This window comes from Triturus cristatus, chromosome 7 (assembly GCF_964204655.1).
Source record: "Triturus cristatus chromosome 7, aTriCri1.1, whole genome shotgun sequence".
Lineage (NCBI taxonomy): Eukaryota > Metazoa > Chordata > Amphibia > Caudata > Salamandridae > Triturus > Triturus cristatus.
Window position 1 is genome coordinate 1,701,633,123 of NC_140590.1, and position 27,510 is coordinate 1,701,660,632.

The window sequence follows — 27,510 nt, forward strand, 5'->3', positions numbered from 1 at the left end:
GATATGTCTCCTTCGAAGAGCAGGCCTTGAGTCACTCTCTGAAGTCTGCCACCGAGGGGAATTTTAGACGATGGTTGATGTAGGTAGGTCCAAGGTCTTGGAGGGCTTTTAGGCGTGCATGAGGATCTTGAACTGGCATCTCTTCTGTCAGGTGGGGGCAATGTGGGTTTGTTTGGGGAGGACCAGGATGAGTCTTGCTGCAGCATTCTGTATGGTCAGGTGTCTTCTGAGCAGCTGGGTGGAGATGTCGGAGTAGAGAGCATTGCTGTAGTTGAAGCGGCTGGTGATGTGGTCTTGAGTGATGGTCTTTCTGGTGTTGGATGGGATCCAACTGAAGATTCTGCAGAGCATTTGAAGTGTGTGGAAGCAGGAGGAGGCGACTCATTGACTTGTCATTTCATGGTCAGTTGGCTGTCGAGGATAATGCCGAGGTTCTGTGCATGGTCGGTCGGTGTGGGTATAGGTCTGAGGTCTGCAGGCCACCAGCTGTGGTGCAGGCCACCAGCTGTGGTCCTACTCGGAGGTGTTGTTCCTGAAGATCAGTACTTCAGTCTTGTCGGAGTTGAGTTGGAGGCAGTTGTCTCTCATCTATTTGGCTATGTTGATCATGGTGTTGCAGAAGTTGGTTTTGACGTTGGAGGGGTCTTCGGTGAGCAAGAGGATCAGTTGAGTGTCGTCTGCGTAAGAGATTATGATGAGTCTGTGGGATCTGACGACGTCTGCGAGGGAGGGTCATGTGGATGTTGAACAGGTACGGCTGAGGAATGAACCTTGTGTAACGCTGACTATGATGTCTTTGGGTGCGGAGGTGAAGGGAGGCAGTCGGATGCTCTGTGTGTGTCCTGTGAGGAAGGAGGCGATCCACTTGAGGGAGTCTTGCTGAATGCCTATGTTGTAGAGTCTGGTGATGAGGGTGTTGTAGGAGACCATTTCGAACGCTGCTGAGAGGTTGAGGAGGATCAGGGCCACAGTTTCTCCCCAGTCGAGGGGTGTTCTGATGTCATCTGTGGCAGCAATCAGCATGGTCTCAGTTCCGTGGTTGACACAGAATCCTGATTGTGAGGCGTCCAGTAGAGGGTTTTGTTCCAGGAATTCGGTGAGCTGCTGGTTGATGACTTTCTTGAATACTTTGGCCTGGTAGGGTACAGGGAGATCGGCTGATAACTTATGTGATCTCTGGGGTTGGCCGAGGTTTTTTAGGAGGGGTCTGATGTCTGCATGTTTGATTAGTTTTGATTTGATTTGATTTGTGGATTTGTTTAGCACTTGAATCACCCCCAGAGGGGTATCTCAGCACTCGCGGACTCACAAAAGGAAGCTGTCACATAGAGGCAAGTCTAGAATAGGGCACTGTTCAGAGCCTTCCTAAACTTCAGATGGTCTGGGCACTGCCTTCATGCTGTGGGAAGTTGGTTCCAGAAGAAGGGTGCCAGACATCAGAAGGCTTTTCTCCCTGTCCTTGCTTTCTTGACCGTGGCTATCTTAAGAAGGGATTTCGAGCCGGAGCGGTGGTCCCTATGTGGGATATATTGATGAAGTTTCTCTGCCAAATAGGTAGGTCCATTACCCCACACTGCCTTGTGTGTCAAACAACAGATCTTACATTTCACTAGTTTGCACACAGATAGCCAGTGGAGCTGTTGGAGAAGGAGAAGTGAGGCTGTTCTGTATGGGGCATTCAGGGTTAAATGACCTGCCGTGTTCTGTACTACCTGAAGGCGGTTTAGAGAGGACTCCTTAGCTGCAATCAACAGGGTGTTGCAGTAGTCCAGTCTGCTCAACACCAGAGTTTGAATGAGAGTCTTTCATAAGGAATCGGGAAGAAAGGGAAAAGTCTTTTCAGTAGGCCAAGCACATGGAAGCATGAGCCAACGGTATGTGTCACATGCTCTTTCATGGTTAGGGTTTGCTCATGACGCACCCCAAGTTTTTGGCTGTTGTCTATGGTGTTGGAGCCCTTCCCAGCTCTTTAAGCCACCATTCTGGTGTCCACATTAGTGGAGCGTCTCCAAAAAGCATGATTTCAGTCTTTCCGGCATTCAAGGTGAGTTGGGTGTCATCAGCATAGGCTATCGGGATGAACCCGTAGTTCCTTAGTAGTGTGGCCAAGGGAGCCATGTAGATGTTAAACAAGGAGGGACTTAAACAGGAGTCTTGAGGCACTCCCTTGGTCAGTTCTTTAGTTTTGGAACGGTATGGCCCCAGATTAATGATCTGGGTATGGTTAGGAAGGAAACTAGTCATCCACTGCAGTGCCACTCCACCAGTCCCGGATTCCTTCAATCTCATGAGCAAAATCTGGTGGTCGACCGTATTGAATGTGGCGAGGGGGTCTAATAACACCAGGAGAGTAGATTGACCATTGTGTAGTGCTAACCTGATGTTATCAGTGACAGCCACCCGGGCTGTTTCCGTGCTGTTTTGGTCGGAAGCCTGATTGGGATGGAGCAAGGCAGCCAGCCGATTCGATATGGTCCGACATGTTCATTAACGTGTTTTTACAGCAATTTGCTCAGGAAAGGCAGGAGGCAGGTGGGGTGCAGATTTGAAAGATCTTCCATGGAGGCTTTGGTGTTTTTCCACATCGGAATGAACTGTGCCACATTCCATGCCAATGGTATGTGGCCTTCCTTCAGTGATAAATTCAGTAAAGAGCAGATTGGATCTGACAGCTGTTTAACAAGAGAGGCTGAGATTCTTGCAGGTAAAACGTCGAGCGGCGATTTTACCTTGCACATTAAGGTTTCTGCCTCCTCCTGGAATATAGGGGGGAAACTGAACAGTGAGTCTGTCCTTGGGCTTGGTGAGGATACCCTTGCGGTGTCTGCCAACTGTGGACAGCTTGCAGAGGTAATCTTATTATAGATAGTGTTGATTTTCTGTATGAAAACGTCAGCTATTTTATCGCAAAGGGTCTGAGAGAAGGCTTCCTCCAGATCGCAAGCTTTGGGGTTAGTAAAGTCTTTCAAGATCTGGTACAGAGCTTTGGGAGTGTTCTCTGCTTGGCTTAGCTGTTGAGCAGTATGGGTTTTTCAGGTCTGCTTTATGTTTTTGTGATATTGGGTGAGGGCTAACCTATATTTCTCTTTGTCCTCAGTAAGATGGGTCCGATGCCATCTTCTGTCCAAATTTTTGCATTGACTTTTTTCCTTATGAAGCTCAGGTGTAAACCAGGCCGCCTGGATTGTCCTGGATTTGCCTGGATTTATTTGATTGTGTTCTGAGAGGGGCGATCTGTTCAATGGCGGCTAGTGCTGCTTCATTGAAATGGGCTAGGCTCTCCTCAATATTACTAGGTGCGATGACCAGTTGGGTGAGGCCAATGTTGTTTAGATTCACCAGGAGGGTGGTGGATTTGGTGTTGTTGGGTGTCTTGGATGTGGAAGTTGAGGTCGCCGAGTAGGACTTAGTGGTGAGAATCGATTGCTAGGGGGACGTTCAGGTTGAGGATGGCATCTCAGAAGGTTGCTCAGGTCCCGGGATTCTTTCGGTGAGGGTGCCTCTTATTGTGGTCTTCACGTCAGTTTGTAGTAGAAAGTTGAGGTGTTCCAATAGACATGTGGCTTCATCGTTCATGATGGTGCATCTGATGGTTTCCTTGAAGATGATGGCAATGCCTCCACCTTGTTTGTTGCCGGGATCTTGGTGTATCATCTTGTAGCCTTGGTGTATCATCTTGTAGCCTTTGAGGTTCGAGGAACGGTTGAGCCATGTTTAGGTGATGAAGGCAACGTCATTGGGGAGGGTAGTGATGGTGTCCCAGATTTCCTTGGCATGTTTGCAGAGTGAGCAGGCAATGAGCAATATGCAATGGAGTGGTTGCAGGGTGTTCTTGGTCTTGTGGGCAGGAGTGATGCAGGATCTTTCAATGGTTGTGTTTCAGGAGTAGTGGCAGTTCCGGCAGGTGAAGGGTCCTTTGGTGGATCGTGGGGAGGAGACACAGCTCTTGCTTTGGAACTGGGATCCAGTTCCAGGAGTTCCTTGGCAGTGTACTGAAGGGTGGCAGGAGGGCCAGGGATACTGGTACTCGGCGTTGTCCAACCAGCAGTGCATTGGTGGCGTGTCCGTGGTGAGCATCCACTGTGAGACCGTGCGGTGGCCTCCAATAGAGGTCCTCGTAGGTGGTCCTGGGAGATGGGAAAGGATCTGGATCGGGCAGTGAGGGGCTGTGACAGCAGGCAGCTCAGTGACTGGGATGGGGTAGCAGCAGCGCAGGGACAGCAGGCAGCGCAGGGGCAGCAGCAGGCAGTGCAGGGGCAGGGACAGCAGGCAGCACAGGGGCAGCGACAGCAGCCGTGCAGGGGCTTGGACAGCAGCCCATACAGGGGCAGGGACATCATGAAGTGCAGGGGCAGCAGGCAGTGCAGAGGCAGGGACAGCAGGCACATTACCTTAGTTGGGGGTCCGGCGAAAGAGGGGTGGCCCAGTCCACCCTCTTCCAGGCTTTGACAGGCACGGATGGGCCCACCCTTGGCCTGGGCGCCGCCCGTGCACATCCCGCGATGCAGGAGATGGCATGCAAATTTGAAGCCGGAAGAGCAGGGGCAGAACCAGCAGGAACCAGTCAGGGCTCTCCTTCCAACAGATGAGGCTCCTGGGAGCTGTAGTCAGGCAGTGGGTCTAGCTGGAAGTCCCGCGATGTGGAAGACGGCATGCAAATATGAAGCCGGAGGGGCAGGGGCAGAACCACCAGCAACCAGTCCGGTCTCTCCTTCAGGCAGGGGAAGAGGAAGTGTGTACTCCTTCTTCTCTGTCCCTGGATTGGTTATTGTTGACAGTATGTTGTGCGCCTGATGCAGGTCAACAAAGTGTTCACTGGAGCAGGAAGTCTTCTTTGCGTTCACCTTACTGGATCCAAGCATTTCATCTAGGTCAGCCCCCTGTGTCCTGAGAACAAACACTGTGGTCAGCCCTAAGGGCATTGCTATCAAATGGAAAAAAATGTGCAGACTATCTATCCCAGGTCCCATTGATCAGTTCTGCCAGAAGCCAACTGAGGCATGGCAAGAGCCAATGGCTGGCTGGCTAAGTGGCTGTTTGGAAACTATATACACATCTCACATAATAGGATACCTCCTGTGACGGAGGCCCAGAGACGGGAAACAAAGTGATATGCAGGCAGCAATAGGACTGCACTGTACCTAAAGGAATATATGTTAGCATTGATTGGTTTTCTCCACAATTTAAAGTGCTGCCAAGATTATGGTTAGCTCGTTGGCCTGACACCAGATACCACTGCTTTGGATATAAGTTGACCTTTGAGCCAGAATATCTGTTCAGCTTTGGCTTCAAGCAGCATCCCTCTGCACCCACCCAGATAAAGGACTAGAAGAGGAGAAGCTTGGCCAGGATCACACTCCACAACTGCAAAAACAAGCCTGCTGTAGAAGGTGGATTGCCTTGCATTCTCAGAAGATATGTGACTTCCCCCCAATAACACCAATAGCTCAGCTGATGTGAACCCCACCATGAGGGCCAGCTGCCTGTGTGGAGCCGCCTGAGATCAGAGAGTTACAAAGCTACTCAACTCGAGCCCAGAAGCCCTTCAACATTGGAGAGATTAACATCCTACACCTCCTCTGTTGCTTCCCCTACATCCGTGAAGCTGGATCACAAGACGAGAGGGGAGATCTCAAAAAGCTGAAGAGTGAACTGCTGAAATTACCAGTTTGCCATGTTGCTATTCACCCTGTAACATGTACTGCTTTGTCTGTGTGCACAAGGCCTGTGGGATCCTCTTCACTTTTCTACACCTGGTTACCTGTCCGGGCCACAGAGGTCCTATCCTTTAGCTTGCCGCTGCCCATTCTGGTACCACCTGTGTGAGCATGTGCTCCTAGGATGCTAAGAGAACTTGCTAGCATCACCTCAAGGTCCCTTGGTACTGAGCCCAAACCTGTGATGATCCCTCCCCAAGGTAAGTGCCTGAATTGGAAAAAGTGCCACAGAGTGCCCTGAAAAAAATATAACACTCAAAGCAAACTACATTCAGAACAATCTGTGAAATTTGGGAAACTAGACCCATGCAATTATTCCTCACCTTTGCACTTCCCCCTTCGATGAGTCCATCCAGATTAATTCCCAACCAACTAGAATCGGTTAGAGCATTCCTGAATTTGGGTAGAACCAGGAGTAGCTTTGCATCTAGTGCATATCATTAAGCTATTGAATATAATGGTGAAGTTTTAAAAACTTTTGTTAGTTGCACTGACAACACAATAACATTTGTGTACTTTTTTCCTGTTCTGAGTTTAAATCTATAAACACTAACATACTCCACGGAAAGGTAAGCTGTCATTATCAGTTTAGAAAGATAACACCAAGAACACCCACAGTAATGAACGGAGAGAAAATGTCATTGTTGACTTAAGGCAGACGCCAACTGAACACAAGGTTCACGTATAAGTAAAAGTGGTCTGGTGTTAGACTGCGTTTTGGTGTTTAGGAATGTGCTTGCTTGGTTGGGAGGTTTATTGTTTATAAGCTTGTTTTGACATTTCTCCTAATTATTTTATTACGTGGTGGGGAATGATAAGAGAATCATGTATGACCTCCTGGCAGTGTTTTTTTTCTGTCACTGATTGAACGTGCTCACACCTATCCTTGCTCAGACGTCAGTAGAACATGTACCACATGGCCCAGGATTTAATGAGAGCATTGGAAAGACGTACATATGGGGGGTATGTTGGCACAATATTCTTTGGAGAGTTTTGAAAGTATGACGCAGCACTTTCCACAGCCAGGCAATCCAGTTTCAGGTACAACACCTTCTGCCATGTCAGACACAACTGCAGCACACTTCCTTGAAGGCATGTTTTGGGAGAAAAATGTTCCTGCAGTTTAAACATATGTGTATCCATTCCATGAGTGCCTGACTGAATGTAAACCCAGTATCCTGACTTTTTGTTTTGGCCTGCAATCACGTTAATCCAGCGTGTGTGCAGAAGCCTAGGCCACTCCATGGTACTGCGAAGTCCAGAACCTGTGTTGTGGCCTAGAGGGGAGCCCCTACTGTCCAGGTCTATGTGATGCCCTGAGGAAAACCAATAAGTGGTGTATTGATTGCTTGAATTAATCTCAGCCACTGGTAATTACTCTGCACTACAATACAGTTCATTGTCTTTTTTGCCGACTGTGCAAACCCAGAAAGGAACCAACCATAGGCAGATCAGTCATGATACAGCCCGAAAGGAACAGTTCAGCCCAAACTGCCAGGTCAGGTCTCCCTTAAATCAACCCCAAACCAGTTTCATCTCATTTTGGCCTCTTAAGTAGGCTTCAGATTGAGTTGCATGTCACAGTGAGCAAAGGACCCATGTCTGGGTATACACATCACACAAAAAAACAAAAAAGTGATGGGTGGATTGCATCAATCAATCACAGAGACTTGTAATTACTCTGAGGCTCAATCCAGTCCATCATGTTTTTGCTCACCATGACACCTTTGATAGGAACTAGCCATATGCAAATCACCCTGTTCCAATAAAAATAGTCCAGTACAAAATGCCAGCAGCAGCGGCTCCTCTGCTATGGCGGAGGAGCGTTGCCACACTGCTGAAATGCAGCAAGCGGCAGAGAAATACAATGGCAATGAAACTTTTATTTTTGACTTCCAATCCCTGAGTCCAGGGTGGGATGTGGCCATGTTGCACAAGCAGCAAGGGGAGTAGGAGTGGTAGGCACTGAAAGTGTGCATGTCGGTTTGGCCGGCTGTTCACAACATGTGCAATTGGATATCTCCAAGCTGCACCTTGGAGACATCTGCTGTGCTCAGGGCACAGACTCCCAGCCCCTGATAGAGCGTGAAACCGGCCTGTTCCGCCCAATCCAAGATGGCCGGCTGATTTTATTTTCACAATATGGATGCCAGGTCCCTAAGTGTCACTTTCTATCTCTTTAAAGAGGAGTCCACATTGCCAGAACCTCCCCGCTTGGACTGCTTGGCCGCTCGGTATCAGCATGAGTTCACCATTGCTTGGTTTCTGCCTTATCAAAAACACTCATAGCAGTTCTTCTGTCCTTTGTTTAAGGTACAGAGGTCCCTTACGCAGATTGAACCCTATTCCCACTTACTTTCAATCCTCCCTTGGCAACTCACTTATGGTCCTCACTCCATCTGAGCCCACCATTTCCTACCCTGAATTCTTGTGACCTGACTCTTAATCCTTGGAGATCCCTCTTGGTAAGCCCCCTTGGAGTACTCTATTTTTCTTTCCGGACTGGATCTTATTTTAATCAATCAATCAATCAATCACAGTATTTATAAAGCACGCTACACACCCGTGAGGGTCTCAAGGCGCTGAAGGGTGGGGTGGGGGCCGCTGCTACTGCTCGAAGAGCCAGGTCTTGAGGAGCCTCCTGAAGGTGAGCAGGTTCTGGGTCTGTCGCAGGTGGGTGGGGAGGGAGTTCCAGGTCTTGGCCACGATGTAGGTGAAGGATCTGCCTCCGGCGGTGGTGCGTTGGATTCGGGGGACGGCGGCGAGGGCGAGGCTTGTGGAGCGGAGGTGGCGGATGGGGGTGTAGAAGTTGAGTCTGCTGTTCAAGTATGTTGGTCCGGAGTTGTGGAGTGCTTTGTGTGCGTGGGTGAGGAGTTTGAAGGTGATCCTCTTGTTGACGGGGAGCCATTGCAGGTCTCTTAGGTGGGGGGGTGATGTGGCTGTGACGTGGGAGGTTGAGGATCAGGCGGGCTGGGGCGTTCTGGATGCGTTGTAGTCGCTGTAGGTGTTTGGTGGGGATTCCAGCGTAGAGTGCGTTACCGTAGTCTAGCCGGCTGCTGACGAGGGCTTGGGTCACCGTTCTTCTGGTTTCGATCGGGATCCACTTGTAGATCCTGTGGAGGGTGTTGAAACAGGAGGAGGAGACGGCGTTGACCTGTTTGGACATGGAGAGGGAGGAGTCGAGGATAAATCCCAAGTTGAGTGCGTGGTCTGTGGGTGTCGGTGCTGTTCCTAGCGTAGTTGGCCACCAGGAGTCGTCCCAGGCGGAGGATGAGGACTTCCGTCTTATCTGAGTTCAGCTTCAGGCGGCAATTTCTCATCCATTCGGCGACGGCCTTCATACCCTCGTGTAGGTTGGTCTTGGCGGTGTGCGGGTCCTTGGTGAGGGAGAGGATGAGCTGGGTATCGACGGCATAGGAGATGATGTTCAGGTCGTGTTGACGGGCCACTTGTGCGAGGGGGGCCATGTAGATGTTGAATAGAGTCGGGCTTAGGGATGAGCCCTGGGGAACGTCGCAGATGAGGTTGGTTGCTTCGGCTCTGTAGGGTGGGAGGCGGACTCTCTGGGTTCTGCCGGTGAGGAAGGAGGAGGTCCAGTCCAGTGCTTTGTCCCGAATCCCGGCTTCTTGGAGGCGTGTTCTTAGTGTGCGGTGGCAGACCGTGACGAAGGCGGCTGATAGGTCCAGGAGGATGAGGGCAGAGGTTTCGCCGTTGTCTAGTTGGCATCGGATGTCGTCTGTGGCGGCGATGAGGGCTGTCTCGGTGCTGTGGTTCCATCTGAATCCAGATTGCGACGGATCTAGAAGACTGTTGTCTTCGAGGTGGCGGGTCAGCTGTCTGTTGGCGATCTTCTCGATGACTTTCGCTGGGAAGGGGAGCAGGGAGATGGGCCTGTAGTTCTTGAGGTCTTTGGGGTCCACTTTGGGCTTCTTGAGGAGGGCGTTGATTTCGGCGTGTATCCAGCTTTCCGGGAATGTCGCTGTGTCGAAGGAGATGTTGATGACCTTCCGTAGTTGGGGTGCGATGGTGGCGTCTGCTTTGTTGAACACGTGGTGAGGGCAGGGGTCCGTTGGCGATCCTGAGTGGATGGAGTTCATAGTCTTGCGTCTTGCATGTGTCAGTGTCGCTCACGTGGGCCCAGGAGGTTAGTAGGTTGGTGTTGTTTGGGATGGGCGCTGCCATGGCCCGGCCCGGCGGTACGTTGAAGCTGTCGTGGATGTCGATGATTTTGCGGTGAAAGAAGGTGGCCAGGGTGTCGCACAGTTCTTGTGAGGGCGGGATATCGTTGGTGTTGGCACTGGGGTTGGCGAGTTCTTTCACGATGGTAAAGAGTTCTTTGCAGTCGTGCGCGTTGTTGTCGAGGCGGGTTTTGAAGGAGGACCTTTTGGCTGTTCTGATGAGTTGGTGATGTCTGCGAGTGGCGTCTTTGAGGGCAGTGTGGTTGTCAGATGTGCGGTCATGGAGCCATGCTTTTTCCAGCTTCCGGCATGCGCGTCTGGAGTCCCGGAGTTCCTCGGTGTACCAGGCGGCTTTCTTGACGGGGTGGTTGAGGGGGGGGTTCTTAAGTGGGGCAAGAGTGTTGGCGCAGTCTTCGATCCATTGTCTGAGGTTCTGGGCGTCGTCGTCTGGGTCGGTGGGGTTGCTGGGCGGGTTCAGGGCGACGGCTGAGGTTAGCTGATCCTTGGTGACTTTGCCCCAGCAGCGACGGGGCAGCTGTTGGGTGCGGTGGTTGCCTTCTTGAATGTGAAGTGGATGCAGCGGTGGTTGGTCCAGTGGAGCTCGGTGGTGTGGTTGAAGGCGATGTGGGTGCTTGTGGAGAAGATGGGGTCGAGCGTGTGGCCGGCGGCGTGGGTGGGTACGGTGACGAGTTGTCGAAATCCGAGGTTGGCGAGTTTGTCAGTCAAGGTGGCGGTGTTGGTGTCGTTGTTGTTCTCGAGATGGTAGTTTAGGTCCCCGAGGAGGATGTAGTCCGTGGACGGGAGTGCGTGGGTGCTGGCGAGGTCGGCGATGGCGTCGTTGAACGGGGCCCTGGGTAAACGAGTGTTCCTCTGAGGGTGGTGTTGGGGTTGGTGTGGATCCGGAAGTGGAGGTGGAAGTGGAGGTGTTCGGCGGAGTTGAGAGGAGGGTCTGCGAAGGTGTGAACCTGCAGTGTGGATTTGTGGATTTGTGGACGATGGCTATTCCTCCTCCGATTCCGTGGGTGCGGTCTTTGCGGGATATCTTGTATCTGTCTGGGATGGCTATGGCGATGTCCGGTGCCGAGGAGTCGTTCCACCAGGTCTCGGTCAGGAAGGCTACGTCTGGAGCCGTGGTGTCGAGGAGGTCCCATAGCTCGATGGTGTGTTTGCGTGTGGAGCAGGTGTTCAGGAGTATGCAGCGGAGGTGGTTGGGTCCGGTCTTTGGATGCTTGGTGGTTCTGTCGCAGGAGAAGTTGCAGGTGTGGCAGGAGAAGGGTCCATGGGTCTGTTTCGGGGCGGCCTGGAAGCAGCAGCGGTCTCGGCCGGTGTTGAGAGTGAGGAGGGTGTTGGCGTCGTATTGCATTCTGGCGTTGCGGGGTGCGCGGGGTCCAGGGGTCCTGGCTCTGGGCGCGGTCCAGGCACGGACGGGTGCAGACGGGCTTGCCTTTGACACGCCCGCTGCGCGCGTCCGCTGCGCTTCCGCGCGGCGTCCCCCATAAAAGGACAGTGGGAGGGAGGAGCAGCTGGGAGGCGGGAGCGGGGAGGCCAATGGGTGGGTACCGAGGTCAAGGGGAGGCGAGGAGCGAGAGGCTGGCGCACAAGGGGTGCAACAGGGACTGAAACAATCACAAGTTAGAGCAAAAAGGAACAAACAGTGAAATTACTAATGATCCGGCGAGCACAGTGCAGGCAGCACAGGGGGCACACCAGGGGCGTGACCACTACGGCGGCGGCGGCGGGAGGAGAGGAGACACGCACTCAGGAGGAGCCGTGCGGCGTGGGGAGTGATCCGATCTGCGAGCAGGTCAGAGTCACCTAATCCGCTTATCTAACATTGCACTTTCATTATTTTATTTTTTTTAATTTGTAGATGCACTCGCCTACTTCAATTTGTGGATATTGTACATAAGACATGTGGTTGTGAGTAACAGAACGGCTATGTTGCTATGCCATCCTTTGTTATTTTATCTTATAGTTATGTTTTTTTTCCTTTGTGTATGTTACTTCTAAGGTTTTGCCTGCATAGCGCTTGCGCTGTGCTTGTGAAATCCACTGTTTTTAATATAAACTTAAAAGGGCCTTACATTCCACCCCTCTCATCCCTGACTTTTCATTGGTTCCTGTGCTTGCCACTCACTTTTCCTCTATTTCTATTGGCTGTAGCATATTTTCCTGCAGTTACCAATGATTGTTCCATATCAGCTTCTCTTATCAGTTTCCCGTAGCCAAAATACTGTTAACATCCGCTTCGGTGGATCTATTTTTTCATGAAGTTTTGCCTCTTTCTGCTTTTTCGTCTTGCGGCTGATTTATATAGAACAACTTTTCACTGGGAGTGATTAAGTGATTTGCTCAGAATATTGCGCAGCCGAAACTCGAACTGGGATCCCTAGCTATTGAGTCAGCAGCTCTGGCCACTGCGCCTCATCCTCCCAACTCCTGTCACAGTTTTAAGGGAGCTGTTTCCTTCGTCCCAGATGGTGATTGATAAAAAACACCACTGGTTTTAGTTTCAATTCCATGGAGGGTGTGCACAGACCTGTTTTGTTTTTGTATTGTCATACACACAAAAGTAAGCACCTGTGGTAGCAACAAGCAGTCTTTATCTGTCTTCCTTCTTTCTGTTCTAGTAGGTGTTGCAGAAGAATATTTGCAATGAAACTGTGATCTTTGGAACTTTCACTCTGGCCAGTCTTCTGTGTCTATGAGCGAGGGCACTGTCTTCCTAGCTACTGTGTTGCCTCTGGCAACCAAACAGCGGCTTGTATGTGTACAGCCTCAGCAGCAGTCAGAAGTAGTCTCAGGGCGCGGGGCTGCTCTTTCCCCCAGGGAACACACAGTAGAACACGTGCATGCAACTCAATCCCTCAACACTGCAGCAATATCTCAACAGAACTGAAAAAAGGTAGGAGGCCTGCCGAACGTTCTTGCATTTTCCAGGTCATCCTTGGAGCTGCGGCTTGCAACCAGATACTCTTCTCCATCACAAGACTGTACACCTATTTAACAGCACAGCAAGGTAGGTGTCAGAGACCGTGCTCTGGCAGCTGAGCCATATCCTCTCCACTCCCTTGACATTCATCACATAGGCGAAACCGATGCACTACCAATGCTTGTTAGTTTATTTGTCACTGTCAACATTCTCCATGACCAAGCAAGTCAACGCCGTCTCGTCCTCCTGCTTCAACACCCTCCGCATTCTCCGCAAGATCTACAGGTGGATCCCCACCGAAACAACAAGAACGGTCACCCAGGCACTCGCCAGCAGCAGGTTGGTCTACTGAAACGCCCTTTACGCAGGAGCCTCGGCCAAACTCCTGAACGACTACAACGCATACAGAAAGCCTCTGCACGCTTGATCCTCGACATCCCCCGCCGCAGCCACATCACACCCCACCTGAGAGACCTACACTGGCTTCCCGTCAACAAGAGGATCACCTTCAAGCTCCTCACCCACACACACAAGGCACTCCACAACACCAGACCAGCATACCTCAACAGACGACTCACCTTCTACAGCCCCAACCGCCAGCTCCGCTCCGCCGACCTTGCTCTCGCCACTGTCCCCCGCATCCGAAGATCGACCTCTGGCAGCAGATCGTTCTCCCACCTCGCCGCCAAGAACTGGAACACCCTTCCCACCATCCTACAGCAGACCCAGGACCTACTAACCTTCAGGAGACTACTCAAGACCTGGCTATTCGAGCAGTAGCAGCATCCCTCCCCCCCAGCGCCTTGAGACCCGCACGGGTGAATAGTGCGCTTTACAAATGATTGATTGACTTCTCAGGCTAACTGTAACTCAACTCCTGATGATGATCCTGCATTAGTTGTGGAACGAAACGTCACCCACTCAAGTGCACAGACCTGTTAAGACATGATTAATTGTGAAATAGAGGCTGCTCACGATTGCTATAAATTGTGGTAGATATATCACACAGTTCTTATCACTTTCACCTGAGCACCGAGCATGTTTTGTACTCCACTATCACGTACTGTACGTACACCTTGTTCTGTAATTTCTTGATTATTAAAACATTGTTTTACAACAGATTTTCTCTCCATTAGTGATTGAATTCCTATGTTCTTAGGGTCCCTTGTTGATTTAAAATGTCCTCGGGACACCGGGATGAATGACCTCAACCACCACAGTTGTGCCCAGTAGCTCATGCTCCCCCCAAATAGGGAGAAACTGGAGGAGAAGAAGACTGAGGTTGGTACATTCACTGACACTGCCCATTCATCAAAATGGAAGATCTCGGATAGCTGTCTGGGATGCCACAGCCACCGCCCATGTAGATTTTGGATCCGAGTGGTAGTACGCATGCATTCCTGCTGATTCACTAAAGGCCTTGTCTGAACAATTAGCAGTACCCTGGGTAAAGGAGTTCCTGTCCATTATATGTCCATTACATGCCTCCATCCCCCAAAACAGTAGAGGAGATTGTTGAAAGAATACACCATTTCCAAGATAATTCAAATTCCTTTATTGAATCCACCACAGGGTCAGTACAGTCAGTCCATCCATAACTCTCCTGTCTTCCTGTTGCCAAATGACCATCACATTCCATACTTGGTGATGTACCCAAAGCTCCATGGCATTACATCAACTTAACGTGCCAGCTCCCATAGGTGAAAGCAGGCCATAACAGAGATCAGGCTCCTCGGGAAGAGAGAAGTAAATGAATCAGACATGCATGTGATTTACTTATGTCTGCCCAAGGACCTCAGGACTAGTTGAGTAGAGGGTCCCCCTCATTCCATCCTCAAGAATGAGAAGAAGAGGGAAGATGCTTCCTCCAGGAATTACCCACCAGCAGCTTGGGATGGGCAAGTGCCTACTCCTCCAATGTTTGACATTCTCTTTCAATGTTGTACTGCCTTAGAAGGTTGTCCCAGACAGGGTCTTCCTCAGGGGGGCACCTGACGAAAGGTATTCTCTCACATTGTCTCTCTGAACCAGCCTCCCTCAGTCTCCTAGAACATTTTGTGGCAGGTAGGCTTTAGACACTTCCACTCAGCCATCTGGTGAATCACATGCTCCACCAGGCACATTGGCAGCCTGGCACTGCCCATCAGACCTACACGACGTCTGTTACTCAGAAGAGACTACAGCTACGGATCTTTCTTACAAATTCCAGCATTGTGCTATAATATATCAGCCTGAAGACTAATGTACCGTACAAAGTCCATTCAACTTCTGTTTAACTGAGAAGTCTTGAGAAAGCCCTGGTCCTACTGACCACATAGGGCAAAACACGTGTCGGCTGTTGTACCACTCACAGTAAATTGATTCGCTGGAATAAAAGGATGTAACCAATAAAGAACCTTCTTAAGACAACCTAAGACAACTGTCTTTCTACAAAAATACTTCAGAACTACAAAGGATATCTTCAGAAATATCTCAATACTAGCAGTAACTCAAGAGGAGTATTTGCTCAATCTGTTGTTGTTTTGTCAAATAACAAACCTGGAAAGGTCCAGTGCCTCGAGCCAATCTCCTCCACCCGCAATAAGTAGATAGAGGCAATACCATCGATGACCAGGGACCCTGGACCTTCAGTGTATTCATGGACACTGTTGTAGGGAATACCTGGTGATTATTTCCACCTAGACTAGGCTTTTAGCAAAAACTACCACTTAGAATGGTCTTTGGAAGAAAGATGCACCCAGTTCCATTCATCCTTTGATTACTACATACATAAATGTGATCTAGTCACTGCTTTAGTTATTCATAATTTTGTAGGGAGAAACCCTATACCGGGTGGGCATGAAAGGGAGTAGATCTGACACAGTGATAAACAGAATATGACTACAGGGAGTTACAGGCCGTTTAAATCTGTGGGGCAGGAGGACTGGATTCTACAAGGACTTGAGATCTACAAATCTTAAAACAAGTCACTTTATCAAAAGTGGAACAGTAGTTTCTTTTATGAGAAATGGGAGAGTATATAATTAATTGTTTACAAAAACTGCAGAGAGCAGCTACCTCTGTTCCTGCATGGGCAGGGGCGTAACACAGTCCTCTGCAGCCCCTGCAGTGCAGGGTTGCCCCAACCCCATCATCACATTCTGTGGGGTGGGAGCATCATCTTCGTTTTATGCCACTGTGGGGTTTTTACAATGTATTCCCCTTGATATTTGTGGTATCTTCCGAACTACGTGTTTTAAATCTCTTCCCTCCCCCACCTTCCCTACTAGTTAGTGGTTTTGCCAGGGAACCTATTGTCATAAGGCTCTGATGATGTATTTGGAATGTTAGTGCCAGAGCATTCTAACTCGAGCTCCCCTGAGGCACTGAAGGGTGACAGCTGATGAACAGTGAGCTGTGGCTGAGGTGTATCCTGAAGTACCAGAGTGAAGCTGTTTACTGCATCCCAGTGGCTCCTGTGTACTTCAATACATTGATTTAACACTGACGACAGAAAATGGGATCTGGAGCATGCTACAGGGAGACTTACAGAAGTGGAACACCTCAACACGTGCCCTGAAGTGGCTACTGAAAACACATGACTTCCACAGTTGTGGTCTACAAGAAGAAGGGAAACTATAGTGATCTTTCAATAGGAACAATTACCCTGCCAAGCTTAGGCAGCATTATTGTACTTTCACCAGCCTAAATGTTTTTTGTCACTGTCAGCTGTTTCCTCCTTCACTCCAGATCTAGCGCGGAGTAGAGAAGAAGAGTGCAGGGTGGGGGAAGGTACTGCTGTACCTGCTCCTGGTGTGCATTTGGTGGTAGTGGGAGTAAAACATTAGCCCTTACTAGTACCTCTTTCAGAGCACACGTGCTAGGAAGTAGAGCATCATAATCTTTTTTGATTATGTGCCTTTTTTGATCATTTGCACAGAAGGGTTTCCTCAGTTTCTCATCAAGAAGAGAAGGGGGTATTGTCCAACAGCTTGTGCCAAGCATCACATTAAAAAAAAAAGAAACTGGCGAATTGTCCACGTATTTCAAAGTGCATACTAGATGCGCTACTTCAGGACATTGTGGCAAATTACTGAGAGGAATGCCAAGCTGCAGCGTGTCACCACTCTGATCTGAGATGGGAAAGTCCTAATGCTCGTGATGTCCTCACCTGGCCAGCTCTCGGTGTGAGGCGCGACTACGTGCAAAGTAGTTCAAAATTAGACAAGGGTTTCTGACCAGAGCACTGGCAAGCAACTGCTTTTTTGCCTATCAGAGCAGTGTGTGGAGATCTTGAGTAGCAATTGGACTTCCGTGCAGCCTCCTCAGAAAGGTTCCTGCTGCGAAGACAAAGTAATCAGCCTGACACAATTTCCAAGAGATCGTCCCGGCAGCAATAGAGCACATTGCCTGTGGTACAGCGCCACCTACTTAACCTCTTCATGTGTACTATTTTCTTACATGTTTAAAGATAACAAAATACCAGAATATTCTTTTTTGTTGCTTTTCAAACTATACTAACCTACTTTCCATTGCAGGTTGCGGACAGTAATTGTACTTCATTCAAATACGTTTATATTCTTAAGTTTAAGGGTATTGAAGCCATTAGAAGTTATATAAAGTAGAACTTACATTGAAAAAAAAAAAGATTTGCACTCACTATGCAGAATACGCCCCACCCTTCATGCTGTCTTCCGGTGAACCACCATTAAAATGGAACAAGTGGAAGAAAGTGTTCCAAATCTATACAGTAGTATGTGGTCCAAATTTAGGGTTAGAAAGGAAGGTAGCTTTGCTACAGCACTATCTAGGAGCAGAGGGACAAGAGATATTGAAAAACGTACCTGACCTGGTTGTTAACGAGGCAAGAGGTCTCAATGAATATGAAATTAGTGTGAAAAATTTGGACACATATTTTTTACCCAAAATCAGCACCATAATGGAACGTTATCACTTTGGGAAGAGGGTCAGAAAGAAGGGCAGACCGTGGAGGAATGTGCATTAGATCTTAGAAAGTTGGCTGCTACATACAAGTTTGGGGCAACATGTGAAGAGCGCATTAGAGATGCATTTTTACTCACATGCAAAATTGAGTAAATAAGAGAAGAATTGTGGTTAAAAGATGATCCACCACTAGGGGAATTTTAATAGTAGCCTAACAAGTTGAGCATATGATACATTGTGTGAAAGAAATAAAGAAGATAGTGAGGAAAAGACGAAAGTGAGTGAAATCCCAGAAAATGTGAATGAGGTCCTTGCTACAGGTATGGAAAGGTAGTGTATTACGAGAGGGTAACTGTTCCTGAGGAATTATGGTTGTGTTTGTTCTCTCAAAGTGGTGTGGGGAATTTCTCCTTTTGTATATAGTGCCCTCACACACCCTTTCGGGTGTCTTGCTTCATCATAGGGCGTTGCTCCTCGTGGGGGTGGCGCTGCAGTCCCCCACGGGCCCCGCAAGAGGGCTCTTTGGCGGAGATCTTTTGATTGGAGACGCCGCAGTTGTGCATGGGTGTGTGTGGGCCTAATGGAAAACAAGTGGGTGGTGCGGTTTAAAAATTGCTGGGTAGAGTTTCAGACCTTTATTCACTGCCCTACCTGGCAAATGATTAAAAATGGTTATCCTGGAGCTACTCTTAATGAAACAAATATTAAAAGAGGGCAGATCCTGGAAAGTAACTGCTGCTCTCAGGAATGTGAGTGGGGAGCCTACTGGTGAATGGTCAACATGTTTCGCGCTTACGAATGGGTCCTTAAGGGATCCCAGATGCGCTTCGTCAGGACCTATAAAAAATAATTAAATAGTGAGTGAAAGTGTTGGTGAGTGAAATAGAATGACAGGTTTCAGTGAGGTGTGATACTGTAGACCTGTTGAACCTCAATAGTAAGGTTAGTCCAGCGTCTTTGCGCTGAGAGGTTTACCTGTCTTTTCTGGAAACCTCAACCCAACCTGGATTGGTAGGGAAAAAAAGGGGGGGGGAGAGACAAACACAGGGACAGGGAAGAAAAATATGCAGAGACAAATAACATCAAGGTGAATACTGGTACATTTATCTCACGAATGTCAAACAAGCGACATAAGATAATAACACTGCACGCCATGCTTCTAAAGTAAACATAACATGCGTATCATACGGTCGTGATGACTATGATCCCAAAATATCTTGAATCCGTTTCTGTGCAGTGAGAATATCATTGCATCCGTGTGTATTCACTTGGCCAGCTATTCGTGTGAGGCAGTGAAACTTGCCCCGTGAGAACTGTAGCTAGCTATATCGTGGCTGTTTAACGATAACGAGCAATATCTGTACCGTGGTGTGTTCGTGTGTATCAATAACACAACTAACGTTATCCGTGACACTAAGGTGAGGATCAAGGATCGGCGACTAGATTAGTCATTAAGGCCTACCCTAAAGTTGTAGGGATAAGGGCCCCATCAGCGTAGTGGAGTTGGCACCAAGGAGAAACTGAAGGACGGGGAGACAGAGAGAGGTTTTTTAAGAATCTGGAAATAAATCAGACTCTAAAGTTGTGCGGCTCGGCTCACCTCTTTCGTAGGGAAATACTCACTCGTGCTCCTTCGCCCGGGACGTGATAACCTACCCCCTCTCCATCTATCGCTGGAACGGATAGTCAAGGAGCGAACAATTACCGCTTATATCCGATCTTTCCGCTGCACTATTCTGATTGGGGACGTGTCGGTGGGCGCAGACAGATGACGTCACTACGTTGCGTGAATTGGTTACTACGGTAACAAGTAGGACGTTGTTACAGACGCGGTAGCGTCTTTCCGCTGCACTACTCTGATTGGGGACGTGTTGGTGGGCGCAGACCGAAGACGTCACTACATTGCATGACTTGGTTACTACGGTAACAAGTAGGACGTTGTTACAGACGCGGTAGCGTCTGGAAAACGATCGCCAGTCTAGTTGTTTCATGAATAATTGTCATGATAATTCTGGCAATAGATAAAAGTATGTATGATGTAATAAAAGGGATCGTTGTACAGAATGCAGTTTATGTTTGTTAAGGTGTGCCCTGCATGAAGGAGGCGTAGCTTCATTTTTCGGGGATCTGTTGCCAATATATCCTGTTTAGGTCACCCCCCGCATTGATGAGGAAGTTGTTCGTATGTATAATGTTGTGTCAATAAAGTTACTTGAATGTAAAAACCGGAAAATCACACCATGGCCCTACATGACACCGATCTCCTTCATTTGCGACTGTGCTTCCCTGGCTCTCAAAGAAAACTTCTTTGCCTTTAAAAACCACCTCTACCATCAGATACAAGGCACGAGCATGGGAAGCACATTCGCGCCGAGTCTGGCCTGCCTTTACATGGCTCATTTTGAAGAGGGACACATTTTGGGAGACAACAACCCATATAAAGAGCACATTCTGCTATGGCGTCGTTATATAGACGATGTAATCGTATTCTGGCAAGGTACCGAAGACCAATGTACGGAATTCTGCAACTGGGTTAACACCCTGAATCCGTACTTGAAATTTACCAGCACCAGGTCACGTCAATCCATTCCATTTCTGGACCTTCTCATTTCCTTGGACAATGGGTGTCTACATACCACCAATTATAAAAAACCCACGGATAGGAATAATCTCCTTATCTATGATAGTCACCACCCCAGAGCACTTAGAAACAACCTACCGGTTGGCCAATTTCTACGCCTCCGAAGAAACTGTGACACCATAAAAGAATTTGAAACACAGTCAGATCTCCTCAGAGACAATCTGGAGAAACGGCACTATCCGAAGGGCATCATTCGTCAGGCACACAAGAGGGCAAAGAACAGCACTAGGGCTGCACTGCTCGAAACCAAAGACAAACCAGTACTAGACACAATGACCTGTGTCACTACATTTACCCCGAACTCGAATAATGTGCAAAGAGCAATCAGAAAACATTGGTCCATACTAAATTCCGGTTCATTTGAACCAGGACCACCACCCCTGTTCGCTTTTAAACGCACAATGAATCTGAAAGACCACCTAGTACACACCAGGCCCAAACCCCCAACCACACAACAAACGACACTTTGGTCTCTACCACCTGTAGTAGGCCACTACCCTTGCGGCTCCTGCTCGAGCTGTGCAGAGACCACGGTTTCCAAAGAAATAGACCTGGGCCTCAACACACCGTGGCGCCAATTAAGACACACCAACTGCAACACTACCAATTGTGTCTATACCACTATATGCCCATGCAACAAGAGATATGTAGGAATGACTACTAGAGCAGTTAAGGTCCGCATAGGGGAACATAAGAGCACCATCAGACGAGGTAAAACCAATACTAAACTTTTGACACACTTTTCAGAAGAAGGGCACGCCGCTAACAGTTTGAGATGGACCGTCATCGATTCCAATCCACATTGGACTAAACAGTCCCTGTTCAGACAAGAACAAAGATGGGTCCATAGACTGAAAAGCGATACAATAGGTCTGAACGACGAAATTCCATGGGTGGAGCTGACATAAGAACCACATATCCACCCTTACTACGTGATCAGACTATTGTTATTTTGCTCTGCCTCAACAATACTATCAGAATAGCTTCGATATGTTTATCAGCGAAAACAGTAGCCACTCTGTACCAGTCTGATTACAGGCATAGAAACAGACCCCCCATTCATCCAACATTACGTGTGGTATATTTGCACCAATCTTTAGTGAATGGAAAACCAGATCGGTTTTAAGAACTTCAATCTACTCAGGGGATGCTACTGTCACGAGTTTTCCCATAATAAAAAAAACCGCCACATCCCCATTAGTTCCGATCAATGGTTTTTACATTCAAGTAACTTTATTGACACAACATTATACATACGAACAACTTCCTCATCAATGCGGGGGGTGACCTAAACAGGATATATTGGCAACAGATCCCCGAAAAATGAAGCTACGCCTCCTTCATGCAGGGCACACCTTAACAAACATAAACTGCATTCTGTACAACGATCCCTTTTATTACATCATACATACTTTTATCTATTGCCAGAATTATCATGACAATTATTCATGAAACAACTAGACTGGCGATCGTTTTCCAGACGCTACCGCGTCTGTAACAACGTCCTACTTGTTACCGTAGTAACCAAGTCATGCAATGTAGTGACGTCTTCGGTCTGCGCCCACCAACACGTCCCCAATCAGAGTAGTGCAGCGGAAAGACGCTACCGCGTCTGTAACAACGTCCTACTTGTTACCGTAGTAACCAATTCACGCAACGTAGTGACGTCATCTGTCTGCGCCCACCGACACGTCCCCAATCAGAATAGTGCAGCGGAAAGATCGGATATAAGCGGTAATTGTTCGCTCCTTGACTATCCGTTCCAGCGATAGATGGAGAGGGGGTAGGTTATCACGTCCCGGGCGAAGGAGCACGAGTGAGTATTTCCCTACGAAAGAGGTGAGCCGAGCCGCACAACTTTAGAGTCTGATTTATTTCCAGATTCTTAAAAAACCTCTCTCTGTCTCCCCGTCCTTCAGTTTCTCCTTGGTGCCAACTCCACTACGCTGATGGGGCCCTTATCCCTACAACTTTAGGGTAGGCCTTAATGACTAATCTAGTCGCCGATCCTTGATCCTCACCTTAGTGTCACGGATAACGTTAGTTGTGTTATTGATACACACGAACACACCACGGTACAGATATTGCTCGTTATCGTTAAACAGCCACGATATAGCTAGCTACAGTTCTCACGGGGCAAGTTTCACTGCCTCACACGAATAGCTGGCCAAGTGAATACACACGGATGCAATGATATTCTCACTGCACAGAAACGGATTCAAGATATTTTGGGATCATAGTCATCACGACCGTATGATACGCATGTTATGTTTACTTTAGAAGCATGGCGTGCAGTGTTATTATCTTATGTCGCTTGTTTGACATTCGTGAGATAAATGTACCAGTATTCACCTTGATGTTATTTGTCTCTGCATATTTTTCTTCCCTGTCCCTGTGTTTGTCTCTCCCCCCCCCTTTTTTTCCCTACCAATCCAGGTTGGGTTGAGGTTTCCAGAAAAGACAGGTAAACCTCTCAGCGCAAAGACGCTGGACTAACCTTACTATTGAGGTTCAACAGGTCTACAGTATCACACCTCACTGAAACCTGTCATTCTATTTCACTCACCAACACTTTCACTCACTATTTAATTATTTTTTATAGGTCCTGACGAAGCGCATCTGGGATCCCTTAAGGACCCATTCGTAAGCGCGAAACATGTTGACCATTCACCAGTAGGCTCCCCACTCACATTCCTGAGAGCAGCAGTTACTTTCCAGGATCTGCCCTCTTTTAATATTTGTTTCATTAAGAGTAGCTCCAGGATAACCATTTTTAATCATTTGCCAGGTAGGGCAGTGAATAAAGGTCTGAAACTCTACCCAGCAATTTTTAAACCGCACCACCCACTTGTTTTCCATTAGGCCCACACACACCCATGCACAACTGCGGCGTCTCCAATCAAAAGATCTCCGCCAAAGAGCCCTCTTGCGGGGCCCGTGGGGGACTGCAGCGCCACCCCCACGAGGAGCAACGCCCTATGATGAAGCAAGACACCCGAAAGGGTGTGTGAGGGCACTATATACAAAAGGAGAAATTCCCCACACCACTTTGAGAGAACAAACACAACCATAATTCCTCAGGAACAGTTACCCTCTCGTAATATACTAGTTATTCTGAGGGAGCACGGGTACTGGACCTATTTTCTAACTACGCTCCCGGTCCCCCCCTCTTTTGTGATATAATGGAAAGGTAGTGCACATGGCCAACAACAAGGATTTTCCAGCATTACAAGTAATGTGCACTAAGTGTTTGAAAAAAGGCCATTTTAGGATTTGCTGCAGAAGTGATCAACATAGTAGAAAATATCCCAAAGATGGTGTAACACAAGTGTGTGATGAGATCATTCTACAGATTATGGGAGGGGTTCCAAGTAAACCTAAATATATGATAAACATTGAGGGCTACCTGTTGAAGCTATGTTTGATTCGTGTTCAAAGTTGACAATAATTGCTGAGAGTATGTTTGTGAAAATGTTTACAAGACAGAAAAAGATGTATAAAATAGACATTAAACCAGGAGGGTATGGTGGGCATCCCATACAGATGTTGGGGTACTTTTGGGGAATCATAGTTTATAAGGGCAGATGCACAGTCACCAAACTGTTCGTTTCACATAAAGGGGATAATATCCTGGGATGGCCGGCACAAAAGGAGTATGGGATATACCTTGACCCAAACAAAGATCCCCAAATACTTATCCAGAGTAGAGACAAAACACTTCTGAGTGTAGAAAATGAATTCCCTGAGGTTTTTACAGAGCAGCTAGGATGATTAAGACAATATGTTCATGAGATTAGGCTGAGGGAAACCGCTCGACCTGTATCAGCCAAGGTGAGGAGTTTACCCTTATCCATGCAGGAAGGAGTTCGAAAAGAATTGGAGAGACTGTGAAGCCTATGCATAAAACTTAGAGCATTGAACAAGAAGGTGGTGGTAGATAAGTTTCCATTACCCAAAATCACAGTGATGATGACCAAGGTAGCAGGAACAAAGGTATTTTCAACGTTGGACCTAACACTGGCATACTACCAGGTCAGACTGCATACTGAGTCCCAACAACTTACAGTGTTTGTAACTCCCATGGGGGTCTAGAAGTTCAAACTAATGCCATTTGGACTTGTGTTGGTAGCCGCTGTGTTCCAAAGAATAATAAGCAGCATGCTCCAAGGGATCACAGGGGTATTCTGCTACCAGCACAATGTGTTAATATTTAGGGACAACAAGAAACAACATGACAACGGAATTAAACAAGTATTGAGCGAGTTCAGTAAACAGGGCCTTACCGTAAGAAGTGAGAAATGCAAAATTGGTTGCCAGGCAATAGACTGCTTGGGACACAAGATAACAGCGGGAGGTATAGTGCCCAAGGCTGAACTTAGTTACTTCATTGTGAAGCTAGCAACCCCTAAGACTGAAGAAGAAGTTAAGTCCGTTCTAGGAATGCCGGAATTATACAGCAAGTTTGTTCACAATTGGACACACCACATCTGTGCCTTATTAAAAAATGGGGTATAATTTGATTGGTGTGAAAAGTCTCTAGGAGAATTTGAGGACACCAAGGCCGCGTTTGCTTCAGCTTCCAATCTTAATGCGTTTGTATCAGGCAGACAATCTATAACAACAACAGATGCCAGTTCAAAGGGCCTTGGGGCAGTAATGGTACAAATAGGTCAGAAAGGTGAGGAAACCATTGCTTTTACATCTTGATCACTGAAGCAAGCTGAAGATACCTATTCAGTGATCAAGAAGGAGGCAATTGCTGTATACTGGGCAGTCAATACATTCAGAAATCTCCTTTGGGGGACAAGATTCTCCGTGAGGACTGACCACAAGCCTCCCGCAGAAATATTTACTAATAAAGGGTTAGATTCCATCTCAAGTAGAATCAGGAGGTGGGACTTCGCAAGGTCCCTCTTGCCACAGATTGGGGGGCTATGGTGTTAGAATTGCAGAAATCAGCTACACCCGCAGCAGATACGCAAGAGGAGAGAGGGTGCTTCGACGCCAAGATGGCTCTCCACACCCGCTAATGCGTCGTCATAATGGGGACTGGCTTACACAATCCTTGCACGCCACGTAGAAACACGGTATCTTCATGAGCTCCACAAGCAGTTATTTAGCCGTAGCTAAATTTTGGACCTTGGGTCACTGGCAATTACCCCTTTCCCCAATTCAGGTTATTTTGTCCTCATTATGTTGCATTCTCCACCCATCGTTCATTACTACTCATCATCACGTGTAGTATGGCATCACAATACACAGTGCTGTGGTCATACATTCAATCACACTTCTCCTCAAGGGTTCTGGCATTGTGGACAATCCAACTACACCACCTCTGACACAGTGCACCCACGCTACTGCGGCCAATACCATGCCTTTGTTTTGCTGCAGTATTCTTACCGGGCAATTGTGGCCATTTGACTATTGTTGTGCTGTACTGTTAAAAGTATAAAGAGCAATAAAGAAATTTAAACAAAAAAAAGTAGAATCAGGAGGTGGGTGATTAGCCTTTAAAAAAATACGTTTGGGGTGGAATATGTCCCAGGAGTGAGAAACCGTGTGGCAGATTGCCTCTCTCACCTAGTTGAGAACCAGGAAGAAGAGGAAGTGAATGTTACTTCACAGGAAGAAGAAGATCTTGACTCTCAACTGGAAGGAGTATGTGTAGTCACTCAAGAGGCAGTAGAGAAGACACAGTGGAAGGAAGAATTGGCTTTAGACATATGTTACAGAGAGTATGCAGTAACACAAAAGAGGGGTGGACAGGTCAGGAAAGACATAATAAGCAACTCAAACCATATTGGATGGTAAGAGAGGATCTGTTCATAGTGGATGGGTGTCTCTTCAGGGGCACTAAGCTAATCCCTCTTAAATTTTTGAAAGACAAACTGGTCGATCTGGCCCTTGAATGCCATTTGGGGATCACCAAGACAAAGCAGAGACTACGTTTAGACTTTTGGTGGACTAACATGGATTTAGACATAGAAAGGACTCCACAAGCCTCCCCTGCATTGTAGACTGATGGCCTCTGGATAAATATAGCCTTAGACACAATAGATCCATTCTCAGGAGGAAAACAATCACCTTACGCCCTGGTACTAGTAGACCTGTTCTCCTGTTGGCCTGAACTGAATTTCGTCTCGGAGATAAACACCAAAAACGGTGATAAAAGTTCAAGTAGAGGTGTTCCTCAGGGACGGTTTACCCAGCTCCATACTAATGGATAACGGGGTCCAATTCTGCTCACAAGAAATGAAATAATTCCTACATCGCAATGGGATATGATGCAAGATGAGTGCCCTCTATTACCCTGAAGCCAATGGGATTATAGAGAGGTTAAACAGAACCATCAAGGAGGGCATTCAACTAGCCAAAGCCAGTGGGCTCAGTTGGAGGGAATAGATCATCGAACGGTTAAAAGCCTATAGACTGACACCACACCAAATGACCAATGAAACACCTTTTGAGCTGATGAAAGTGAGGAAGCCCAAATCCAGATTGGTACCAGGGTGGCTGGAGTGGCATAAGGGGTGGATAGACTTTAGCAGAAATACTAAACAGAGAGAAAGAAAACATAAGTTACAAGCTGAAAGTAAAGCATGATAGGAAAGAATACATCAAGCTAAGTAGGTGATCTGGTCAAGGTCAAAGCCTCCACAGGGAAGGCAAAATGTTTTTTTTTTGTTTGTTTTTTAGCAGAGTTTTATGTAGCGTGAACTTGACCCGAATCCAATCAGGTATCAGAGCACTTTACATAGCACCAGTTACGTTACATGAGGACACACATTCATTTTTTGTTAGGCACAGGGAGATTAAGTGATTTGCCCAGAATCACAGGATGTTCAGCGTCGTTACCGAGACTCGAACCCAGTTCCCAAGGTCCGAGGTCGAGTGCCCTAGCTGTTAGGCCAACTCCTCTCTCTATTCTCATTGGTTCACTGAACCAATGAGAATAGTGAAACGCCTGATAGTGAATAGTGAAACGGTTAAGAGAAAAGGGGACCCCAAAAGAGTCAGTGCATCTTCAACACCTTACAGAGAATGGGTCTAATATCTTGTTAGTGGGAGGAGAATGTGCCGCCTGAACTTTCTTAATGACTTTGTAGTTACTATTACATG

The 27,510-nt window shown here is 47.8% G+C and overlaps 1 protein-coding gene across 1 annotated transcript in view; it reads left to right on the forward strand.

Annotated features, from left to right (window-relative positions):
• The window catches only part of LOC146812812 (alpha-2-macroglobulin-like protein 1), a 761,857-nt gene that overhangs the window by 571,785 nt on the left and 162,562 nt on the right, over positions 1 to 27,510 (forward strand). The window contains exon 27 of the mRNA XM_085615204.1: positions 8,890 to 8,925. Within this exon, the coding sequence (XP_085471330.1) occupies positions 8,890 to 8,925 (36 nt within the window). The remainder of the gene's footprint in view (positions 1 to 8,889; positions 8,926 to 27,510) is intronic.